Source organism: Artemia franciscana, unplaced genomic scaffold, assembly GCF_032884065.1.
Source record: "Artemia franciscana unplaced genomic scaffold, ASM3288406v1 Scaffold_1013, whole genome shotgun sequence".
In the NCBI taxonomy this organism is placed as follows: Eukaryota; Metazoa; Arthropoda; class Branchiopoda; order Anostraca; family Artemiidae; genus Artemia; species Artemia franciscana.
Window position 1 is genome coordinate 60114 of NW_027062723.1, and position 23165 is coordinate 83278.

The window sequence follows — 23165 nt, forward strand, 5'->3', positions numbered from 1 at the left end:
TCGCCTAGCATTATCAATTTGGACTAAAATTTCATGTGTAATTATCACAGGGGTAGTGACACCAAAAACCCTAAGAAGAATTCCATCAAGTTGCAGCATTCAGGTGAAGCTTCTCAAAAGAAGCATAGAAAACGCGTGTGATACTGTGAAAATCTGTTTTTTTTTTTTTACGTAAACGAAGCATTTTATACCGTGCAAATAAAAGCTGCGCAAAATTTAGTACACAAATTGAGAAATTTCTGACCAAAGGAAGTTCCAATAGAAGTGACTAAGGATAGTCTTCCTTTCAAAACTTTATATTTCCAACTTAAAAGCAGCCGAAAAAATTAAATTTTACCGTCATCAACTAGTTGACTAATGAAAATTTTTCGGGGGAAAAGTTACTTGCCAACTAGATGTTTAATAGAAGTGTTTCTGTGGCAATGTTTGTTTCTAGCTTGTTGGAAAGAAAATACTGTTGAGGAGAAACTAATTGTCAACTGGTTGGATAAGGAATAGTTTTCTGGGGGAAATTTTCTTAATAATCCCAGAATAACAACAGCTTTTCTTCTACATGAAAGGTCAATCGTGCCAGTTGTTTGACTTGTCTTCAACTGAAAAAACGGCAAAGTTGGATCTTAGCGCTACCTAGTACTAAGCCAGATAGAAATTTACGAGTGGAAAGTTGTTTTTCTGCAGAAAAGGTTGTATCCAAAGAGATTTCACAGTAAAGTTGATTAATTTAGTTTTTCTGGGGTAATTTTGTTTGTTAGTTAGTTGGTTTGCAGAATTTTTTCTAGGGCAATAACTTTTTCCAGCTAGTTGGAAAAGGAAATGTTTTCTGGGGCAAAGTTTTTCATCAGCTAGCTGGTTAATAAAAATTTTTCTGGGGAAAAGTTAGGCCTACTTGCCAACTAGATGGTTAATGGAAGTGTTTCTGGGGCAATGTTTGTTTTTAGCTAGTTGGAAAGAAAATGTTTTTGGGAGAAATTACTTGCCAACTAGTTGGAAAGAAAATGTTGTCTGGAAGAAATTACTTGCCAACTAGTTGGAAAGTAAGTGTGGCCTGGGAGAAATTACTTGCCAACTAGTTGGAAAGTGAATATTTTTCTGGGGCATTTTTTTTTTCGTCAACTAGTTGACAAATTTGATTATTGTTGGGATTATAGGCCTATAGCAAAGCTGATTATTAAGGGTAGAACTTTAAACTAAGCTTGTTAAAATTTTAAATGATAGTTTTTTCTCTGTTTTGAAAAATAGTTGAGCTTGGTAAATTGTTTTCTTAGGGATGGATCAAGGGTTCAACTGCAGCATCAATTGAGAGGGAATTTCCCTAGAATTTAAAAAATACTTCAGGGTTTTTTCATGGGAATATATCTATTTTGGGACATCCATCAAAGAAACAAAAACACCCCCCTAGATTTTACAACTGCACTTAGCAATGGGTATAATATATTGTGGTTACTAAAAACTTTGACAATCTTACACGTTTTACCACTAATGATTTATATAAAAAAAAGATGATATAGGCATATGACATTAAATGGGACACCACCCTTTGACAAATGGAAAAACACAGCATGTAAGCCTATATAAAAAGGTACTATCCAATCTCTCTATAGATACAAATATTTTTGCCATCTAGTTGGATAATTTGGCAATCTCTATAGCAATATTTAAATTTGTCAACTAGTTCACAAGGAAATTTGCCCCAGAAAACTATTCCTTTTCCAACTAGTTGACCAGTAATTCCTCCCCAGCAACACTTTCTTTCTAACTAGCTAGAAACAAACATTTCCACAGAAACACTTCTATTAGCCATCCAGTTGGCAAGTAACTTTTCCCCAGAAAATTTTTTATTAACCAACTAGTTGATGAAAAACTTTTCCCCAGAAAACTATTCCTTTTCCAACTAGCTGACCAGTAATTCCTCCCCAGCAACACTTTCTTTCCAACTAGCTAGAAACAAACATTGCCACAGAAACACTTCTATTAACCATCTAGTTGACAAGTAACTTTTCCCCAGAAAAACATTTTCTTTTTCAACTAGCTTGAAAAAGCTGTCACCCCAGAAACTCTTCTGTTAACCATCTAGTTAGCAAGTTACTTACCTGGTCCCAAAGTGAGATTGAATTTTTCAAAGCTTGGAGGTTTGATCCTCCCATCTGTTTAAAGAAAACAGGTGCATAATTGATGTTTTGATCTTTTCTATCTTGCATTTTATTAGCAAAGGCCTAAATGCTATTTGTTCCTTTATTTATCTGTCTTGTTTCTTTTCTTTATGTAAGGATGTTTTTGTCTCAGTTTTGATACTCTTTTTTTTTACAAATGACCTATACTAGAAGCTCATTTTCAAGATTTTGACCTACTTCAGGATCCCTGGTCCCAAAGGTATGGCTAAATTTCTAGAAGCTATGAGGCTTACTCTGTTAAAAATAGTAATTGAAGCTTTTTCATTACTATCTAACCTTTAGTGGGTCTAAAGAAAGGTTTTTATTGGTAAATTTAATGTTATATGCCTATATCATCTTTTTTTTATATAAATCATTAGCGGTAAAATGTGTAAGATTGTCAAAGTTTTTAGTAACCACAATATATCATACCCATTGCTAAGTGCAGTTGTAAAATCTAGGGGGGTGTTTTTGTTTCTTTGATGGATGTCCCAAAATAGATATATTCCCATGAAAAAACCCTGAAGTATTTTTTAAATTCTAGGGAAATTCCCTCTCAATTGATGCTGCAGTTGAACCCTTGATCCATCCCTAAGAAAACAATTTACCAAGCTCAACTATTTTTCAAAACAGAGAAAAAACTATCATTTAAAATTTTAACAAGCTTAGTTTAAAGTTCTACCCTTAATAATCAGCTTTGCTATAGGCCTATAATCCCAACAATAATCAAATTTGTCAACTAGTTGACGAAAAAAAAAATGCCCCAGAAAAATATTCACTTTCCAACTAGTTGGCAAGTAATTTCTCCCAGGCCACACTTACTTTCCAACTAGTTGGCAAGTAATTTCTTCCAGACAACATTTTCTTTCCAACTAGTTGGCAAGTAATTTCTCCCAAAAACATTTTCTTTCCAACTAGCTAAAAACAAACATTGCCCCAGAAACACTTCCATTAACCATCTAGTTGGCAAGTAGGCCTAACTTTTCCCCAGAAAAATTTTTATTAACCAGCTAGCTGATGAAAAACTTTGCCCCAGAAAACATTTCCTTTTCCAACTAGCTGGAAAAAGTTATTACCCTAGAAAAAATTCTGCAAACCAACTAACTAACAAACAAAATTACCCCAGAAAAACTAAATTAATCAACTTTACTGTGAAATCTCTTTGGATACAACCTTTTCTGCAGAAAAACAACTTTCCACTCGTAAATTTCTATCTGGCTTAGTACTAGGTAGCGCTAAGATCCAACTTTGCCGTTTTTTCAGTTGAAGACAAGTCAAACAACTGGCACGATTGACCTTTCATGTAGAAGAAAAGCTGTTGTTATTCTGGGATTATTAAGAAAATTTCCCCCAGAAAACTATTCCTTATCCAACCAGTTGACAATTAGTTTCTCCTCAACAGTATTTTCTTTCCAACAAGCTAGAAACAAACATTGCCACAGAAACACTTCTATTAAACATCTAGTTGGCAAGTAACTTTTCCCCCGAAAAATTTTCATTAGTCAACTAGTTGATGACGGTAAAATTTGATTTTTTCGGCTGCTTTTAAGTTGGAAATATAAAGTTTTGAAAGGAAGACTATCCTTAGTCACTTCTATTGGAACTTCCTTTGGTCAGAAATTTCTCAATTTGTGTACTAAATTTTGCGCAGCTTTTATTTGCACGGTATAAAATGCTTCGTTTACGTAAAAAAAAAAACAGATTTTCACAGTATCACCCGCGTTTTCTAGGCTTCTTTTGAGAAGCTTCACCTGAATGCTGCAACTTGATGGAATTCTTCTTAGGGTTTTTGGTGTCACTACCCCTGTGATAATTACACATGAAATGTTAGTCCAAATTGATAATGCTAGGCGAAGTTAAGGCTGCATCCTGAACTTTCGGAACCACACTACTTCTGGGCTGTCCAGTAGCTAGCCAGTTCTTGTCTTCTTCTGGCGAAACGAAAACTAGCTTAACTTCTTTTAATTTTTAGCCCTGACTCGAATCCTAACTAAAACTTAAAGTACTATGTAAAATTTAATCTCTTTTATTGATTGTACGATTATTGATCACAGAATCAAAGTTAAAAACGAAACAGTCACAAAACAAGAAAAATCAAAGAAAAAGAATTTCACAGCTTTATGAGACCATTTTTAATCATTTTGAAAATAACTGATGTTAAGAAAAAGAAATGATGAAAACAATGACAGAAGTGTCTTTGTGTTTCCATTGCTTCAAGGTTTTTGCTTCCTTAGCCATGCTTGAGAACCATTGGAACATATCCCCAGATGCAGCTAAATTAAGTGATAATGATCCATCATAAACAAGCGTTTAATTAGCGGCTTTCTGTGCAAACTGACAGTAAGACCACTTACAGGCCAGCTAGTCTTGTAATTAAGTGAAGTCTAGCTGACACTAAAAGACCAACTGTTCTTCTAAAAACTAGGATAAAAATAGGAGCATAAACTGCAAGTAGGAAGAGAGAAAAAAAAAACTTCAAGCTAGAAATAACAAAATTAATTTGAATAAAAAAATTTACTGAAAACAAATACTGATAAGGCAATAGCGGTGAACAAAATAAAGCTTTGTAAAAAAAGTGTCTTCCAATTAATTGGAAAAAAATTACTCAAAAAAAATATTGATATTGCGATAGCGGTGAACAAAATAAAGATTTGACAAAAAAATTTGAACTAGCAAATTTGGTCTGTTGACTTAAAGCTATGTTTCCAAAGGGTCCAGCAAAAACATTGTACCGAATCCCGTGTAGTGTATTTCGCATCCGTGTTTCCACAGATGCGAAATACGTATGCAAATTTTCAGACAAACTTAAAAACCCTGTACAAGGAATGGCTATACTTAGGATGCAGCTTATAATCAGCAGAACTTTAGTTGTGTAGGAAGGAAAACTATGAATTGTGGTGAATAGCAAGCATCTTAATACTTTTTTACAATTAAATTCTGACAATTTTGTGCCTAAATATCCGGACTGTGTTGAAGTATTTCAACTCAATCTCGGTGAAAAATTGCCAGATCGAATACGCCATTTTTTGGATGCGAATGATAAATTCTTGTTTGGTTGCAAAATTTGAACTATGCGAAAACATAGCTTAAGAAATACTAAGCGTCTACTTTTAGATGTAGGTGACCATGGCTGAGCTCTTAGCTACACACCAGAATTTGAAAAGAACAATCCCTCTAAGAGATACATTCGACTAGACAAACGTAGAAAATGCAAAACAGACAACCGACAACGTTACCTATCCTCGAGAAAACACAATAAGCATATGTACCATGGTCTCAGCCCAAAAATAACGAAAAAAGCTAAAAAAAAGTCCACAAATATTTTTCTAATCACTTTCCCAACCGCTTCTCTCCTTTAGAGTCTCCGCGAAATAACAATTACTACTTGTCAACTAATTCTAACTGTCAGTTTTCTTAATGCTATTTAAAAAACATGTTAAAAAAACAACAAAACAAAGCAATAATACCGCCATATATTAATATTTTATATTATGTCACCATGTGTGAAAAACCAGAAAAAAAATGTTTTCAAAAAGCTATTGAAAACTTGTTGAAACAGAAAAAAAGGCGATTCATTAGCGTTTCTGTTTCGGCGGAGGAGGAGGCTCAAACGACAAAGGTAATAAATCAACATCAGGGTCGTCGGGACCACCCACGTATGTTTCATACGATGGAGTGTCGTGATACATAGCCCGGTAGCCGTCTTCCGTCCGCTCAACCACTTTAGCAAGTAGCTTGCCGTAGTGTTTACCCTTGACACCTACCGTGTTCACCATAATAAATCTTCCCACGAACTCTTCATCCCCATCAACACTAGCAGCAAAACTAACGTCTTGGGAAGAAACTTCTTCACTCCAATCGGATGGAGTTGACAATTTGCCCGGTTTCTTGCAGCTTTTGCTGGGATATTTTATACCAATGCCATGTCTTGCGGCAACATATTTTACGGCGCATGTTCGGTCGATCCTATAATACCATTTAAGAGCTGCAGCTATGGTCTTACAGCTCGGCTTAGATATCCTGTTATGGGACTCGACGGCATTGGTAGTCGCAGGCAAGACGTCCCACTCTCTATCAGTGAATTCGGAAAGGGCCTTGCAAATCATCTTTAAGTTATTTGCCCTAGACCAAAACGAAACCCAGCTAGCAGCTTGACTCCATCCGTCACAGTATCGTAGAGCAGCAGCCGATATGAGACAAGGAAAGGCCTTCAAAAGCTTTTGGTCTGGCTTGCCAGACAAAACACTAAAACACAGATCAGCTTGTTGTTTGTTAGGAGCAGATTCGAGCAGCCGAGCAACAGATTTGAATTCACAGACCTCGTCCTTAGTACTGCAGATTTTCTGAGATATTTTATTCACGGATCGCCAAAAGTGGACACGACATCCCCGTATTCGAATTAAGCTCTACTGTATATCGTCACTTTCATTGAAAGTTGACTGGCTTTCAACGGCCGACTTGAGACCTTGCTTCTGTGCCTCAGAGAAATCAGCGATAACAATCAAGTTTACTGGACAATAATCTGGATGTTTTTTCTTCACCTCGTCAAAGAGAACTCCAAAAGCACTCTTATAGGCGCCTCTATGCAAATCAGACATAAGCACCCGGGCAACAGTAACGTATTGCAAAATTTCGCTGTCATATACAACAACATTCAGCAGATATTTGAAAGGGTGGAACGTTCCAGGGTAGGTAACATCAGGAATCAAAAAATCAGCTTTTGCCAGGACATCGATGTGAATGTCGAACATTAAAAGACAAAGAGAATTGCCTTGATCCAAAGAGAAAAAACGTAGGTACTTTAGGGTGGCCTGCTGCATTTCAAGGTTGATCTGTTTGTCATCGTTTTGAAACAATGGTATTTCCTTAAGCATAGCCTCGTTAAAGGTTTCAAGAAATCGAGGAAGAGAATCAGGCCCCTTCCGCACTGCATCAACAAACTTTCTGACGCGGTCCAAATTAACCGCAGCTAAATTCCTTTCGCCCAAAATATAACCAACACCAACCCCTTTATGAATCTCAGAAACTGTCAATGTTGGGTCACGTGCTACAGCCCCTACAATGTCAGAACGAACCCTAGAGACTAGACGGTTTTCTGGTGGCCGGGCGTGAGAGTGGAGTCGTCCATCATCATTGCTAAAGGAAATGACCCACCGTCGATGATCTTTCTTTTTGACAGGACAAACGAAAGCTATTCGACAACCACAACACTTGTTTTTGAGCGGCTCATCTGGATGTTCAAGGCAAGTGTTTCTGCTGAAACAGTTCTGAAGAGAAAACTCACAACCTGCTGCTGTACACTGTTTGACCCCAGCGCATTCATTGACACGGACTAAAACGCTAATCTGAGACTCGTCATTCAGAAGCATGACCACTTTTTCAAATTTTGGCATGCCTCCCTTCCTAGTCAGTTGCATATTACCCATCAGGAAAACATAGTCGTCATCTCCGTCGTAAATTGTTTTCACGTCGTCAATAAAGAGAACCTCGGAAACACCCGAGTTTTCAGTATACCCTGGATATTTGAGCATGCCAAGCGTTGCATTTTTCCAAGATCCAGAGAGTAGTGCTGCCAAAACTTTGTCAACGACGCCTGGTCTCGGCTTTCTAGAAGGCGTGAGTGAGGTGCAGACAGAAAAAGCGCTCTTTGAATACAGTACTGGTGGGAGCTTGACCACTTCTGGCAAAGACATTCCAAGCGAAAAAAATTTCCTGACCTCCCTCCTACCACCAAAAAACATTTCACGCAAGTGAATCGTTACGATACCTAGCGACGACGCTTGACGAATCAGACCTGAGAGTACATGCTGGCCTTTAACACCAACGAAACTATGGAAAGGATAGGCTGTGTAATCTGCATCAACCAGATGTTCCCGCAGCCACTTGTCCGACCTGCCCATGAGAAAAGATGTTATATGCGTTTCCGAAACGGATGAAATTCCCCTATCATAAAACAGCTTCAAACAGTCTACAACTTTACGAATTTCACCGGAAGCATCCTGAAAACTCTGGTCATCACAACTCTGGCAGCAGTTTTGAGCGTCGCCCTGGGGCAAGCTTTCGCCGAAATATTTGACCTGAAATTTAAGAAGACAAAGGCCAGAGAAGCCAGAATAGGCGTAATTCAGAACATCCACAAAGTTGGTTAACATTGATTTTTTGTCTCCATCAGATGATCCGTCAAGCCAGAATACGCAGCGATTAATATCATACTTTTCATTCAAGAGAATAACGGCCCTAGCAGGTTTTCCGTCGCGTCCTGCTCTACCTTGCTCTTGCATCCAAGACGACATGTTTTTTGGCAAGCCAAAACGAACAACACAACGAACGTCTGGAAGATTCAAGCCACAGCCATACGCAGTAGTGGCGCAGAGTATTTCAATCTCCCCATTTCTCATTGCAGCATGAATGTGATTTTTATCCAGTGATGAGCATTCTCCAGTGAACGCCGCAGCCTTGACTCCTAAACTGGAAATGGCCGAACATGCAGCACTGGCCTCCCGCGCATACGAGAAATATACTATGGCTAGCTGTCCATTAACTGTTCCAATGATCCTCTTGGCAGCTTCAGACCAACTTTCAACCCAATCCACACTACCTTCCAAACCTGAAGGTGGGCTGTAATGCGAAATCTCCAGCCTTACATTTGGCCTATCAACAGACATTCGAACTACACAAGGGTTGTGAAGAAACTCCTCTCTAATCAGTTTTTCGTCTTTGGGCAGCAGAGTTGCTGTCAATGCAAGGAAAGTTGCGCGAGGGAAAAAACTTCTCAAGCTCTTCAGTTCCAAAAAGGAACTTCTAAAGCCACACCATTCGTAGAGTAGATGGCACTCGTCAAAGACTACAAATTTCAACCGTCTGTCTAAAAGAGATCTTTGCCTCCGAACGATCCCTAACGATCCTTCCCGGCCCATAAAACTTTCTGGAGTACCTACTAAAATCACAGGTTTATTTTCAGACAAATCTGAAATGGCGGTCACTTGTTGGTCGTATTCGACAGGAGCAATTTTTTCACCAACAACAAAGGAATCGATACCACGTGAAAGTAAAAAATCACTTTGATCCTTGCGCAGTGCTATGGTTGGAACAACCAAAAGAGTAATACCTGATTCCATAACAGATGGAATTTGATAGCAAATCGACTTTCCACTTCCAGTGCCTGAAACAACTAAAGCATCTTCTTTTTTTAGAATGTTAGTAATACTACGAATCTGAAAATCTTTCAGCTGCGTGATGCCAAAATTTCGAAGTGGACAGCCAGCGACAGCATCCAAGATCATTTGAAACGGTTCCGTAGCAGGCACCATAACTTCTGAAACCAATAGATGAGAGTCAGGTAGACCGGAACTGGAAAATTCGGAGTGAGAAACAGGTTGACCAAGGTCGGTCAATGGTAGATCTGACACAGAAAAATTCTCTTGATAGGAATCATTATTGGAATTGAGTATTGGAAATTGAATTGTGGAATTGAGAGCACGATCTGGCTGCATGAAAGCTTCAGGGGCAAGTTCAGTCAACATTTTGCAAAGTTCGAAGACAGTGGGACGAGCTTTCGGCTCAAACGCGCAACATTTCAGAAAAACTTCTTTTAGGAGACTTGACATATCTTCATGACAGGGCAACACCCCACTCCTAATTTTATTGACTATCACGTCAACAGGAAAACCATCCTTTTCGAAGGGAAACTTGATCGTAAAATCATGTAGCTCATATAGAAACATTCCAAAAGAAAACAGGTCACAAGCAAAGGTAGGACGTTTGTTGTCGCATCTTTCTGGGCTCATAAAACATATTGTCCCACCCCGATTTTGCTGAGACTGATCTTGAGTAGTTGAAGTAACGACTGATGTCACAAGTGATAATCGGCTTTCTCCAAAATCTGCTAATTTAAAGAGCCAAGAGTCGTCGTGTCCCCTTTTTTCAGTGACCAAAACGTTAGCCGATTTGAGGTCAGCATGGATGATCTTTATCGAGTGAAGATACCTTAAGCCCTCTGAAACCTGACAAGCCATTGAACTAAATAAGACAGGAGCGATTTCCCTGCTCACTTCACTACTCAAGACGGACAGGAAACCAAGAATTTGCCTGGCATTGTTAAAAGAATGTGGATTCCCATCTTCATCCGTCAAAACTTTCTCGCAGTATTCGAGGCCGAGGGTCATCTCCTTCAAACAGACAAACCTAATCCCAACAACGTTTTCATGGCGTGTTTTATAAATGGCAGCAGCTTCCTTTAAAATAACTGACTCGTATTCGGCATTACCGCGGATTCCTATATATTTTTTTAAGGCTACTTTTTGTCCGCCAAAATGACCCACAGAAACCTCACAAGCCCTCTCACCCCCAATTACTATTTCTGAAGGTGGAACGGAGTCGATCAACAATTCTTTTGGTACTTCCAGACTTGATCTGGGCTTAGCAAAACAGGGCACTTTCAAGCTGAAAGCCATGGTACTAACACTGCAATACAAACAAAAACAAAAAAACACTGGAAAGAACGAAACAATCCTTTCTACATAAACAACAATGCATAGAAAAAAAAATGAAAAGGAGAAAACATTCCCGTCTTCAAGACTGAGAATCGTCACAATACAAACCCGCCTAGATTAAGCGAGGGCACTTACTTCACAAATGTCATTTCACATCACATCAACTTGGTAGAGGCTGTAGGACTCAGAGATGGTTCCACAGCTTCGACCTGAAATAAAAGCTATACTAAATGAGAAGTTATTCTCACACAGAAAATGTCAGTGCACGGGGTAACCCTAGGGTGGAAATTATCAACGGGATGATTAGTGCTAAGTGTCCGTTGATTTTTCAAAAATTGAGATTTTTCTTTTAAACGACTTCAAGATAATAGTAAAATATTCAGTTGTTTTTTATCTTTGTTTTTCCTTCACTGATCACAGATCGCAAAAATATCAGCTTGAATGCTACTATCCAGCCTATCAACAATATCAGGAACATCAATACCCAAGAACTGTGTCTGCACATGCACAGGCTCAACTAAAGCACTAAAATGTTTTTCCACATTCCTACTATTCAAAATGTCTGCCACTGGTGTATATTTACTTTCAGGGCTTAATAAACTTGCTGGAATAGGACTAGATAAACTGGAATCTACTAGCACTGATGGTACTTCTCCGTTCAACCCCTCTGGTATAGCAGTTACGAACATATTAGGTAAGAGGGCAGGCAGAAAGCTGTAGCACAGTCTCTTCTTGTAGATGAAAGTTCAAATTGCATCCTATGTTGGGGCACACTGTAAAAAAAAAAAAAATAAATAAAAAATGCATTGAAATTTCAAACGCTTAAAAAAGATCAAATTTTCTTGTTGAATTTTCAACAGAATTTTAAAGTCAATCAAATGATTGGGATCTTTAACGATTGGTTGGATTAAAAAAAAAGAAAATAAAACAAGTGAGTGTAATCTCCAATTTTTTGTTGCCTTTTCAACAACAAATGTCTCAAATCCAGCAAGTGAATATAATCTTCAATCTTTTGTTTGATTTTCAACCATAAATGTTCAAAATCCTGCCAAACAGTTTAATATAACATGTTCTGTTGACTTTCCAATACCCAATTTTGAAAGTCCAATCAATTGTTTTGAAATTCCAATGTAAGAATTTCATATTTCACACTTTACTGACTTACCAAAAAATGATGTTGGAAATCTAACAAAAAACTTGAAGCCGTGATAAAGTAAATTTCTGAAAGTCGAGGTATAAAAATACAAGTCAGCACCAGTTAGAAAATCTATTAGAAAATACCAATTAGAAAAACCAGAAGAAAAATCTTCAAACAGCATCAATTATCCAATTATCGTGCCTCATGAGAAATTTGATCTGAATTTGCCGAGATTCTCGGGTCCTTCAGTTGACACATTGTAAAGTATCTAGCTGCGTCTTGCAAAGCTTAATATCCAACAGGAGAGGAGCTAATGAGCAAAATATTGCTTTCCCTTGCTACCTTTGCAGATAATAAAAAAAAAAACAAGTTTCTTTTTAACTGCAAGTAAGGAGTGACATTAAAACTTAAAACAAACAGAAATTATTCCGTAGATGCTAGGAGTTGTCCCTACCTAAACGCCCCGCTCTTTACTCCAAAGTTTGACCTTTTCTCACAACTCTATTTTTTGAAACAATAAAAAAACTTTAGTGTAAAGAGCGGGGCGTTTAGGAGGGGACAACCCCTTTCATCTACGGAATAAGTCCTGTTCGTTTTAAGTCTTAATGTCGTTCCTTACTTGCAGTTAAAAAATTTTGTTTTTGTTTTAAATTTAATTTCTGAACGTTTTTGAATCAATGCATGTTTTGATTTTGACATTTCGCATATGAATAATCAAAACGAAATTTGCATATTAATTTTTTTTGGCTAAATGGCTTTCTCATAGTTTTGATCGGACGATTTTGATAAAAAAAAGAGCTGGGGAAGGAGGCCTAGCTGCCCTTCAATTTTCGGTAACTTAAAAATGCAACTAGAACTTTTCACTTGTTTTAAAACTGTTTTTATTAGTAATAAATATACGTAACTTGCGCATTAACTTACGTAACGAACTTCTATATTTGTATACATTACGTATATGAGGGGGTTTTCCCCTCGTCAATACCTCGCTCTTTACACTAAGGCTTGAATTTTGTCCCAATTATTTAAGAATAGCCCCCGAATCACAAAGGCCGTAGAATAAATAGATGAAATTAGTAAGAATATTTTAGCGTAAAGAGCAAGGTATTGCAGAGGACACAAACCCCCTTATATACATCATATTTTTGTTCGTTTTAAGTTTTAAGCTTGACTTTCGTTTTAAGCTTGACTTTCTGGTTTCATAGTGACAACATCAAAGTGAAGGGAAACAAAAACATTGACTATAAATTGTATTCTCAAACAAAAATAAGGTTGGGTAGTGAATTAAAAAAAAAAAAAATGTCTCGACCTAAAAAAGGTGCCGGGACGAACAAGAAAGGGCACAGTGAAAGAAACCCTAGAAATATTGAAAAAGGTGAAACGAGTGATAGCTCTATAGAAAGGAGACCTGAAACCAAAAGGCATCGACCAGAGTCAGCAAGCTCTTCGCATACTGAACTAATAGAGGCTGAAAGTGTGGATATAGCCCCACTAATAGTGAAGCTCAAAGAAAATGAACAAGGCCACAAAATCAGCAAAGTTACTGCGTGCCTATGGCTCTCAAGGAATTACCAAGTACAGGAAGAAATGAAAATCATGGCTAGAGGAGATATTCTAGTTAAGGTAACGAATAAAATTCATTTTGAAGATTTGAAGGCACTCGACTATATTAACGATTACCCAATTGAGGTATCACTGCCAAAAAGCTTAAGCCAATTTAAGAAAGTCGTTACATTATATGAAAATATCAACCCTGAAGAAATGGACCAAATAGAAATAGAATGGAAAAATAATAAACTTTTAAAGAAGATAGAGGAGGATTTGGTGCCCACTAAATCCTTAGTATTATATTCAAATGTTCCAATCCCAGATAGGGTTACAGTTGGACCACTAAGTTTTCCTGCTAGGCCATGGACATCCAAACCTAGAAGGTGTACCAACTGTCAATTGTTTGGCCATATAAAAGATGTATGCCGTACCAACACGCAAACTTGCGGAAAATGTGCCCGCAGAGGTCATTCTGCGGAAAATTGTACTGAAAGTCAGATAAAGTGCAGAAATTGTCAAAGCACAGATCACATTAGTGGGGACAAAAATTGCCAAAAGTACAAGGAAATCATGGAAATCAGTAAAATTGTATCAAAGAACAAAATTCCTTGGAAAGAAGCAAAAATGACTTATGCCGAAAAAACAAAAACAGGACTTGAAAGACAAATGCCTATCGATAGCAACAACCAAACCAATAATTCGTTTTCAGAAAGAGCCCATGTAGAAACAATTGAACCTGCGCAAATTCAGAAAGTATTGAAACTACTTATAGAGACTATAAAAATAGTATCGAAACCAAAAGTAAATGGAAACGAGATGATTCAAGAAATTAAAAGAGCGGCAGAAACAATATTCCCCGGAATTATTAATTCTGACGAACCTGAAATGGAAGAAAGATTTTTAGCAGTAACTGAACATGAATCCAGGACCTAGTAAGAGTATTCAGGATAGTAGATTAACCAGAAATAGTAAAATGAAGTTTTGGCAATTAAACTGCAACAGCTTAAATAAATCGAAATTGGTAGAATTTAAGAAAATATTAATGGATGAGAACCCTACAATAGTTTGCTTGCAAGAGACATGGTGGCATAGTCCAATTATCACCAATTTTAAGGGGTATGAAATAGCCAGAATAGACCGAGAAAATACAGGAAGCCAACAATCAAAAGGAGGAGGAGTAGCTATCTTAATAAATGAAAACCATTTCCAAATAACAGAAATATTAGATGTGAGTGATAATATGATAAATCTAGAAGTTGTTATAGTAAAATGTGTAAGAACAGATGGTGCGGCTTATACCGTGGCAAACATTTATAATAGTAATGGCCAAAACACTATAAAAAACGATCTTGACTTCATTTATCAGAAAATGGAGGGGACCAAGATCCTATGTGGAGATTTAAATGGCCACTCTATTTTGTGGGAATCTGATGGTAGACAAAATAGGTCAGGAAAGGATATTACAAATTTTGCCTATGATGTATCTGATTTAGCATTGATAACTCCAGCGGATACAGTAACATATATGAATATTCAAACTAATTATTCAAGCACCATTGACCTAACATTTGCATCCTGCCAAATCATGCAAGTAGCGGAATATAAAACAAGGGTAGATCTTGATATAGGTAGTCCGCATTCATTAATACAAATAAGCTTTGACCTACTACCGGAAAAGGAAATGCAGTACTATAAAAAGAGGAAATTTAATCAAGTCGAAATTAGTCATATATGTAAAAAATTAGAAGAAAATTTACCAGAAAAACTAAAGTGTCTTGAAACAGATACTAAATCGTTTATGTCAATAATGGAATACGCAATCAAGGAAATAAGTGCAAATTGCCAAAGAAAGTTGAAAAAGGTGCATTTACACGGGTGGAATGACGAAATTCAGAAACTGGTGCAAGAGAGAAGAAAGGCCAAAAGATACTTACAGCGTCAATTTAGCACTCAGTTATACATCCAATACAAGGAGCTAGATGCAAAAGTAAAAAATAGAATAATGAACTTAAAACGGGACACGTGGAGAAAGTTTTGTGAATCAAAGTTAAATAAAGATACCCCTATTAAGAAGATGTGGGCCACATTTAATACCTTAACCAGGAAATTCAAAGAAAAAGCAAACAAACCAATACAGGACCCACATACTGGACAAATCACAAATGACCCTAAAACCATTGCAAATATCCTAGCGGCAGTTCTTGTCAATAAAAGGGAGCAATTACCAAGTTACTCTACGGAAGAAAACAATACTATGAAGAAACAAATTGGGGTTGCAGTCAAAGAAAAGGGAGATTATGACAAAGACTTTGAGATAGAAGAACTGTATCATGTCATAAATAAACTACCAAAGAATAAATCTCCTGGGTTAGACGGAATTACAAATGATGTAATCAAAGAAATGGGGCCAAAGAGTAAGGATTTTTTATGTCATTTGTATAATATGTGTTTAGCGAAAGCAAGATTGCCTAGAGCATGGGATACTAGCCTTATAGTGCCAATTCTCAAACAGGGTAGGAACTCGTTAAGTCCCGACAATTATAGGCCAATATCTTTGACAAGTGTGTTCAGAAAAATTCTAGAACACTTAATAAAGCACAGAATAGAAGAAAAAATAGATAAAGCTCTTAGTAGACGCCAAGTTGGTTTTAGAAAAAAACGGAGTACAATAGATGCAGTAGTTAAACTGGAAAATGAGATAAAAATTGGAATGCAGGAAAAGAACTCAGTATATGCAATATTTTACGACCTAACATCGGCTTTCGATTCAGTCTCATTACAACTTGTTGCACAAAAGCTTTCAATGCATATTAAAGGGAAAATGCTCGACCTAATAATCAGCTTAACTAAGATTGAAGAAACTTATGTTGCAATTAAAAATGTAATCTCGGACAAGATACAATTCACAAAAGGTGTGCCACAGGGAGGTGTCCTAAGTCCTCTTCTTTTTAACTTAGTATTGGCAGATTTCCCGTTTAAGAATGTAGACGGCCAAATATTTGCCGACGATATTGTCTCATGGGCAAAAGGGAGAACTCCAGAAGAAGCTAAAAAAACAATGAAGATTTCCGTCATAGAGGCAGTTAATTGGGCAAATTTAAATAAACTGGTGTTTTCAAATAAAACTGTAGCTATGATTTTTAATGCAAATAAAAGAAATGATCTTCAGCGACTAGAGATTGATGTGGATGGCTTACATATACCATTGGTAAACCATACCAGATATTTAGGAGTGTCAATTGATCTGAAACTCAACATGAAGCTGCATATCAATAATATTTTAAGGGAAACTAGCAATAGTATTAATCTAATGAAATGTTTAGCTGGCAAAAATTGGGGAGCTGACAGATCAATATTGAAACTTTTTTATACAGCTGCAATACGGTCAAAAATAGAGTATGCGGCTCCATTGATGGCAGAAATGTGTGACAATAATTATTACCAACTAGAAAAAATACAAAACCAAGCCTTAAGAATAATTACAGGTGGAATGACAACAACACCAATACCAGCCTTGAGGATGGAAACGGGAATAATGTCACTTAAAGGAAGAATTCAACAACTTGCAATAAAATACATTTTGAAAATATCAGATGAAGTTAACCACCCTAACCAAAAAGTAATACAACTACACACTTCGGAAGCTTGGAAATTTATTCCATGGAACTATGCTAAGCCACTGGTACCTGCTGTGGCCAATATTATTAGCAAATTAGGAATAAATGAAGATCTCATACAAATAAAACTAGAATCTCCAGAAATAAATTTCAAAGATGTTATTATAAATATAGATACTTATCCAGTTTGCAAGAAAGAAGACTCATTGCAGGTTAAAAGAAATTGTTTGCTCAATACATTAAGTGAAAAATATCCATCTTTTCAACAATATTACACAGATGGATCGAAAATAGGAGAGAAAGTGGGATATTCTGTATTATCAAAAGAAACAGGCAAAACAATAACAGGAAGACTTGAAGAAGGAGTGTCGGTTTTTGATGCAGAAATGACAGCAATAGAAAAAGCGTTAAGAATGATTCATGGAGAATGCCCGCAAAATAGCAAAGCAGTAGTACTTTCAGATAGCAGGTCGGCGATTGCAGCAATAAAAGGAAATGGTCATAAATCTGTAATGGGAATCTATGACGAATTAAAAAAATGTCAAGAAAAAGCTATAACAGTTGGATTACAATGGTGTCCAAGCCATTGTGACATAGATGGAAATGAAAAAGCGGACAAACTAGCAAAGGAGGCTACCTTGCTAGGCTCAATAAGTTCAGAGTGCACGAATTTCTATTCAAAATATCGAAGGATTACCTGGCTATTAAAGAAATCAGAAATAAATTGGAACCTTGAAAAATCTAGTAATCGTTATGTAGAATATTTTAAAGGAAAGACTCCAAATAAAAAATATATACCAATTACACGAAAAGCAGCAAACATCATATTTCGATTGAGAACCCAACATGCCGCGACAAAAGAACATTTGAAAAAATTAAATCTAAGTGAAACAAATATGTGTGATTGTGCAAGTGATATACAGTCCATTCGACACCTATTGGAAGAGTGCCATATCACAGAAAACCTAAGGTCTGCAGTGAAACAAATATGCGACTCATTGAACTTCAGTTATGGTGAAGTGCCATTACTATTTCCCCCACAAAGTACAAGCCATTATGCCACTCTTATTAATAGAATAGGAAATGTACTTTCAGCTTCAAACCTTGCATGGATTTAGTTAGGATTTAAGTGGAATAAATAAAGAATTGCATGGAGATTATGCATTTGCGTCTCCAGATAACCAATCAAGAAGAAGAAGAAGAAGAAGAAGTTTTTCTGCAGAAAAGGTTGTATCCAAGGGTGTGTTCCAGCGACTTACTATAGTAACTGAATGGTAACTATTTCCGTTCCTAGCGGGAAAATGGTTACTGCCCAACCCACTGGGAACGAGAATAGTTACTGCCGGCAGTAACCGCAGTAAGTGATTTTCTTACCGTGCTCAAAAGAATGGTTAGCGCAGTAAGTACATAATTCACCTTCTTCAACAAAAATCTCATTCAACAAAAAATAAATATGGACAAGAATGAAGTAATGGAATATCAAGTTATTTGCTTGGAAGAAGGTGGGACAGTGATTTTGCAAAAGAAAGAGGGATCTGAGCCAGGTTAGTAAATCACCATATTTTGGGATCAACATGAAAGGACACCCTGAGTAGTAGGCTATATTAGCAAGTAGGTTAAATCAATGAAAAACTTATTATTTAAAGATTTCCATGTTTTCTGGCATACCCAGGCATAATTGTTACCTTAAATTGCCATTTGGAATCATTATAAGGATTGACTTCTTCCAGGTAACATTGTGAGGCTCCATTAAATTGCCACATGGGAGCATTCTAAGCATTGACTCCTTTTAGGCTCTGTAAACAGGCCTTGGTGAAGTTTTACAGATAAGTTGAGGATTTATGGGCTGCCAAATCATTATTCTGAGACTGTCTTTAATCCTATTGAAGAAGTAGGCTAGGGTAGACTATTCAGAGTCTATTCCAAAGGATGGTAATTTTATCCAGTAAAATTCTAATTGATTGACTTCTTGCTATCACTGAAAAGGGTTAGGTTAGGAAAATGAAACTTTCAGGGATGGGTCTACAGGCTAAAGTATGTCCTGGGAAGGTATTTCAAAGTACACATCTCTACTCATTCTTGCTCTAGAGGGCCCTGACCTTCAAAAATAGGCTATGTGTGTTATAAAAGTGAAACCTTACAAAATAGATCTTCAGCTGAAATAAAATACTACAAAATTGTTCTCAGCTTCACAACTTTGCTCAATCCCAATTTATAAGGTTTTAAAGATATGCAAATACATTTCCTAAATTTTGAAAAAAAATGTTGATATGGCTCAGAATTCTACTCAAATACCTGGAATTGAATTTTCAGAACTAAAGGGAGAGAAAAAGCAAATGGTACCTGAAAATTCAGGTAAAATGTTGTTTGTCAAAATTTTGATAGGTATAGACCTGTCATGGAGTCAAATTTCAGGGCTCTCTAGAGGGAGAAGAAGTGGAGATGGGTACTTTAAAATACCTTCCCAGGATATACTTTAGCCTGTAGACCCATCCCTGAAAGTTTCATTTTCCTAACCTAACTTCTTTCTGAGATAGCAAGAAGTAACTCAACTAGAATTTTACTTTTTATCTGTCTGGTAAAAAACATCCTTCAAATTTTAGATATGCTCTAATTCTACAGGAGCAAAAAAAAATGATTTTTAAAATTGCTATTAAAAGGTAAGATATTAGCTAAAATGGCTGTATAAAGCAAACTAGCCTACCCAGGGAGCCAAAAAACTTGAATTTGCTTAACTGCTTCTTCAACAGTTGCAAAAGATCTGACAATGAGTAAAGTATGGAATTTAAGTCAGAAATGCCTTTTATGCTTTTTCTATTCTCACTAGAATAAAACACAAATCCCATCTTGACTTGCACAAAAACTCAAGATAAGTTGTAGTAATTGGTCCTTTAGCCTGATATAGCTGCTATTTGCTGCTATGAGTGCATAGTTTATAATGGGAGCTTAAAATTGTCTTGGCAAGCTGCATGGTTGAGTATACAACCCTCTAGGCAATACTCTCTTTCTTTATATGCATATTATTGTTTAAGAATGATAAAGCTTCACATTAATCTCCTTTCATGACCTATAGTTGAAATTTGCTAGGGGAGTGTTTATTCCACTAAAAACTCACCACCTATTTTTGAACTTCAATTATAGAGCCCTGTTTTTTTTACCCCCCCCCCCTTTTAGCCTGTATCCACTTTCTGATAGCCATTTAAATTTCATTTTGTCTGTTGCTCATTTCTTGTCAATATTACTGAGGGGTCACAAATAAGCACTAGAGTCCTCATTGATAAATAATATGTGCTTGTATATATATATATAGCTTGTTGCTACTTATTTTTCTCTGGGAATACAATGTTTGATGTGGCATAAACCAAAGGAAGGACCTATAGGCCTAGAGAAAAATATGTTAAGAAACCAATTTTTTATAATTGCACAATAATTATAGCTTACACAATTTTACATGCAGTCCTGCTCTACTTTACCCCCAACCCTCCTAATATAGAAATATATAGCTGAAGTTATATGTTACCCATTGATTCTGCCAATCTATCCCTCAACCTTTAACTCCCTTTTAATTGAAGCAACTGTGACAAAGCAAGAATGGGGGAAAAGGTAACAGGTGACAGAAGACATTGGAACTACATAATTTTGGCGATATATTTGCACATTAGGAAGGTTGGAGGTAAATTACAGTATAGAGATGTATGCTTTTCCCTTTGGTATGTAGGCTAAGTAGAAGGTCACTTGTACCTGATGCTGTCCCTGCTGTTTTTAATTGGATTGGAAACATCCAAAGAATGTTTCCTTTGAAAAGGAAAGGTGAGATTGCCCAAAAGTGAGATTGAATTTGTCAAAGCTTGGAGGTTTGCCCCTTCAGTCTGTTTAAAGGAAAATGGATTCATAATTGAAGCTTTGTTCATTTCAATCTTAAGGGTGATCTATATTTGTGACAATTCATTAAATGGTTGTTAAGGGAGACTTTTGTTTATTCATTAGTCTTCTTTGTTTTCTAACAGTTTTTGTTTAATCTTTAAATTGATATTCATTTCTTACAAATTTTTATTGATACCAGTGGTCCATTTGCAAGTTTTCACCTACTTTGTAATCCCTGGTCTCACAATTACATTTAAATTTACTGAAGCTAGGAAACATAGAACTCCTATCTATTTAAAGAAAATCAATGGATGTAAGTAGGTTTTATTGTATTTAAGCCCTAGGGCCATGGCAATTAAAAACAAAATAAAGGAGATTAACTTTAGAATACTTAACATTCAATAAGCATAATAGTCACAAAGAAAAACAAAAGACAAAATTATACTTCTGTGTTCAGTTGCCAACCTGAGCAACTGTCATAAATTTTTAAATCTTGCCAAACATTCACCCCCATTACATTCACAAGCTATCTCTCATGACCCACACTCTTGTCCATACATCCACATTTCAGGGAAATGGAAGGACCATCATACTGGTATTCTTTATTTCTACTTATATTTAATGGGTTTGAAAGAAAGTTTCTATGGCTAAGTCAGTAGGCCAGTAAAGAACCTGGTGGTCCTTTGGCCAGGTAGTGCAATAGGAAGCTAGGGACCAGACAGCCTATGCTCTTGCATGCCCTTCCTCCTTACTGTCCCTAGATTTCCATCTGTACTCATTTAAAGTTGGGCCAATTCTAGCTGAGGTTAGTCATATCACAAACCCCTATCCAAAACCAAATAAACTGGCAATGCCAGGAATTAAACCTGTACCCCTTGGACAAAGGATTCCAACCCAGAGCGCCTACCACTTAGCAAGGAACACAAATTTGACCAGAGAACAATAATTATTTGAAAAAAGAATAGAATATTGAAAAGAAAAACTTGCTATAGTTGTCCCACTACTATCCTGTAAATGCTATAGGCCCATTTTATTTAGACAAATCAATTTAAGACAGGTATCAACAAAACTCCATCAGGGATTGTATTTGCTTAAGATACAATCAAGCTATGTGAATGCTTAGCTTTGTCATATTCTAGTCTTGAAATAGCCTAATAAAAAAAGAGAAAATTTAAATGTTCTATTTATTTTTCAACAGCTCATTTGAGCAAAATCATTTGTGACAGCCAAATGCCCATGGTTGACTTAGAACCTCTCTAAATGCTCTGAAACAGAAGGAATTAAAAAATTATACTAATCAGTATTAAGCTGTCCCTTAAATTTAAACACTTGTATTTAATTTGAAAATAACGCTACTGGTAGTCAGCTTACTGTGCCGTTCCCACTGGCTCTACTGCAGTTAAAAATGGGCAGTTACCGCGCAGTAACTGCGGTTACTGAAAAACCATCAGCTGGAACACACCCCAAGTAGGCTTCCGAGTAAGGCGAAGTTTTTCATCAACTAGTTGGTTACTAAAATTTTTTCTGGGGAAAAGTTACTTGCCAACTGGATGGTTAATGGAAGTGTTTCTGGGGCAATGTTTGTTTCTAGCTAGTTGGAAAGAAAATGTTGTCTGGAAGAAATTACTTGCCAACTAGTTGGAAAGTAAGTGTGGCCTGGGAGAAATTACTTGCCAACTAGTTGGAAAGTGAATATTTTTCTGGGGTAAATTTTTTTTGTCAACTAGTTGACAAATTTGATTATTGTTGGGATTATAGGCCTATAGCAAAGCTGATTATTGAGGGTAGAACTTTAAACTAAGCTTGTAAAAATTTTAAATGATGGTCTTTTCTCTATCTTGAAAATTAGTTGATCTTGCTAAATTATTATTTTAGGGATGGATCTAGGGTTCAACAGTGGCATCAATTGAGAGGGAATTCCTCCAGAATTTGAAAAATACTTTAGGTCTTTTTTCATTAGAATTTATCTATTTTGGGACATCCATCTAAGAAACAAAAACACCCCCCTAGATTTTAGAACTGCACTTAGTAATGGGTAAAATATATTGTGGTCACTAAAAACTTTTACAATCTTGCATATTTTACCATTATTAATTTATAAAAAAATGTGATCCAGACATTTAACATTGAATTCACCAAAAAAAACCTTTAGACCCACTAAAGGTTAGATAATAATGAAAAAGTTTCAATTACAACTTTTAAAGGAGTAAGCCTCATAGCTTCTAGAATTTTAACCATACCTTCAGAATCAGAGATCCTGAAGCAGGTCAAAATCTTGAAAATGAGCTTCTAGTATAGGTAATTTGTCAAAAAAAGAGTATCAAAACTGAGACAAAAACCTTCTTACATACAGAAAAGA

The 23165-nt window shown here is 36.4% G+C and overlaps 1 protein-coding gene and 1 long non-coding RNA gene across 5 annotated transcripts in view; one reads left to right on the forward strand and one right to left on the reverse strand.

Annotated features, from left to right (window-relative positions):
• Positions 1-10798, reverse strand: part of LOC136042283 (uncharacterized) — a 38013-nt gene extending 27215 nt beyond the window's left edge. Inside the window, exon 1 of one of the 4 annotated variants that reach the window (XR_010621235.1) lies at positions 10778-10798. This is a non-coding gene — a long non-coding RNA (uncharacterized LOC136042283). Of the gene's footprint in view, positions 1-3271; positions 3421-10777 lie in introns of those variants that run through there. The other 3 variants (XR_010621231.1, XR_010621229.1, XR_010621230.1) reach the window with 3 other exon arrangements.
• A 2278-nt stretch (positions 10799-13076) lies between these two features.
• On the forward strand, positions 13077-14258 carry LOC136042286 (uncharacterized). The gene has a single exon (XM_065727238.1). The coding sequence runs from the start codon at positions 13077-13079 to the stop codon at positions 14256-14258; it is 1182 nt and encodes a 393-aa protein (XP_065583310.1).
• Positions 14259-23165: the final 8907 nt, after the last annotated feature.